General features: G+C 55.9%; 1 protein-coding gene across 1 annotated transcript in view; it reads left to right on the top strand.

The window, feature by feature from the left end:
- The first annotated feature begins 1478 nt into the window (after positions 1-1478).
- MRPL19 (mitochondrial ribosomal protein L19) overlaps positions 1479-1618 on the top strand; it is a 7381-nt gene continuing 7241 nt past the window's right edge. The window contains exon 1 of the mRNA XM_006027397.3: positions 1479-1584. Within this exon, the coding sequence (XP_006027459.1) occupies positions 1533-1584 (52 nt within the window). The 5' untranslated portion in view covers positions 1479-1532. The remainder of the gene's footprint in view (positions 1585-1618) is intronic.

Below are 1618 nucleotides of genomic sequence, written 5' to 3'. Positions count from 1 at the left end.
AATCCATACAGGCCTGGTTGGTGACCTGCCTGAACTCGTCTGGGCCACTGGGACTGTCCCAATATCACTTGTCTCATGCATCTTTCTCCCCTCGAGTGTTAGCCCCTTTCCCTTCCTTAAAAAATCCTCAAAGATAACAAGAGAAGTCAAGGAAGACATGCACCTTGTAGACTAGCTAAACAAGATACGTATTGAGCACAAGCTTTCATAAACTCAGGTTCATAAAACTTTGTGCTTTGTATATGCATCTTATTTAGTCTATTGGGTGCATATCTACCCTGGTTTCTGCCTGCCTTCAGACTAAGACGGATAACTAACTCTCTCTCTGCTCAAAAACAACATGGCTAGTGTGGGTTTCTGAGGGTTTTTATTTTAGAGGTTAGAGTGCCCCCTCCTGGAGCCTAGACAGTCAAAATGTGAACCACTTGTATTTTAAATCAGGGAATGCAAGCAGTGCATTACCTTCTTTTCCTCATTTACACTCCCTTTCACATTGCAGATAAGGATGGGAAAAGCCAACACCTGGTGGTTTCTCACCAGCTCGCAGCGCTTCACATGACAGCAATGGCTCGCACAGACAAGGCCAGCAGCCCTATAAACAAGGGCCCGAGAGCCTCATGGCTGGGATGAGCGATTTAACTCGCCAACTATCTCAGGCGTGCTCAGGAGCGAATTCTTCCCATCTTTGCTGCAAGCGGCACGGCCCGTTACGCTGGGCCAGCAATCCTCACCCTCGGCAGACTCGAGGCCCCCTGGACAGACTCAAGGCATCCTCGTCAGACACAGGGCACCCCCTCCATAGACCTGAGGCCTCCTCTAGAGACCCCAGGCACCCCTCGATGGATACAAACACTCCTTTATAGACTCGAGGACCCCTCTATAACCTCAAAACCTGTCTAGATAGACTCAAGACGCGCTCAACAAACTCAAGGACCGACCTCAACAGACTCCAGGCCCCCCTCGATAGACTCAAGGTACTCTTGACAGACTCAAAGACCACTTGATGGACTCAAGGACCCCTCAATAGGCTCCGGGCCCCCCTCGATGGACTCAAGGTACCCGTGACAGACTCAAGGACCCCTCCGTAGACTTGAGGACCCATCGAGAGACGCGAGGACCCCTTGATAGACCCAAGCTCCCCTTGATAGACTCAAAAGACCCCTCCATAGACTCAGGGGCCTCTTGTTAGACCCAAGGACCCGACAAATCAGCTGCAACCCCCCTTGACAGGCTCAAGGACCACCCCATCGGCTTCAGGGCCCCTCGATAGGCGCGAGGTCCCTTGCCAGGCTTCCAGCCCCCCAGACAGACGTGAGCACCGGACCCACCGACAGACTGGAGGCCCCCTGGCCAGACCCCCCACCCCCTCCATAGACTCGAGGCGCGGGGAGCACGCGACTTCCCCTCCTGCTGTCAGCGCCCCCGGAGACGCTGCGCTTTCCGCGGTAGTTGGACCCGCCGCGCGCGCCGTAGCCGCCCTCAAGGAGGGGGCGGAGCTACGCGCCGCAGAGGCAGAAGTGAGCGGAGCCAACATGGCGGCCGCTGGCGGAAGGCTCCTGGCGCGGAGCAGCGCCGCGGGATGCAGTAAGAGGCAGCGGCGGCAGTCGTACCCCCCTTC

Source organism: Alligator sinensis, unplaced genomic scaffold, assembly GCF_000455745.1.
Source record: "Alligator sinensis unplaced genomic scaffold, ASM45574v1 scaffold300_1, whole genome shotgun sequence".
NCBI classification, from domain to species: Eukaryota; Metazoa; Chordata; order Crocodylia; family Alligatoridae; genus Alligator; species Alligator sinensis.
Note: the sequence above shows the minus strand (reverse complement) of the source record. Positions and strands in the feature narration are given on the sequence as shown.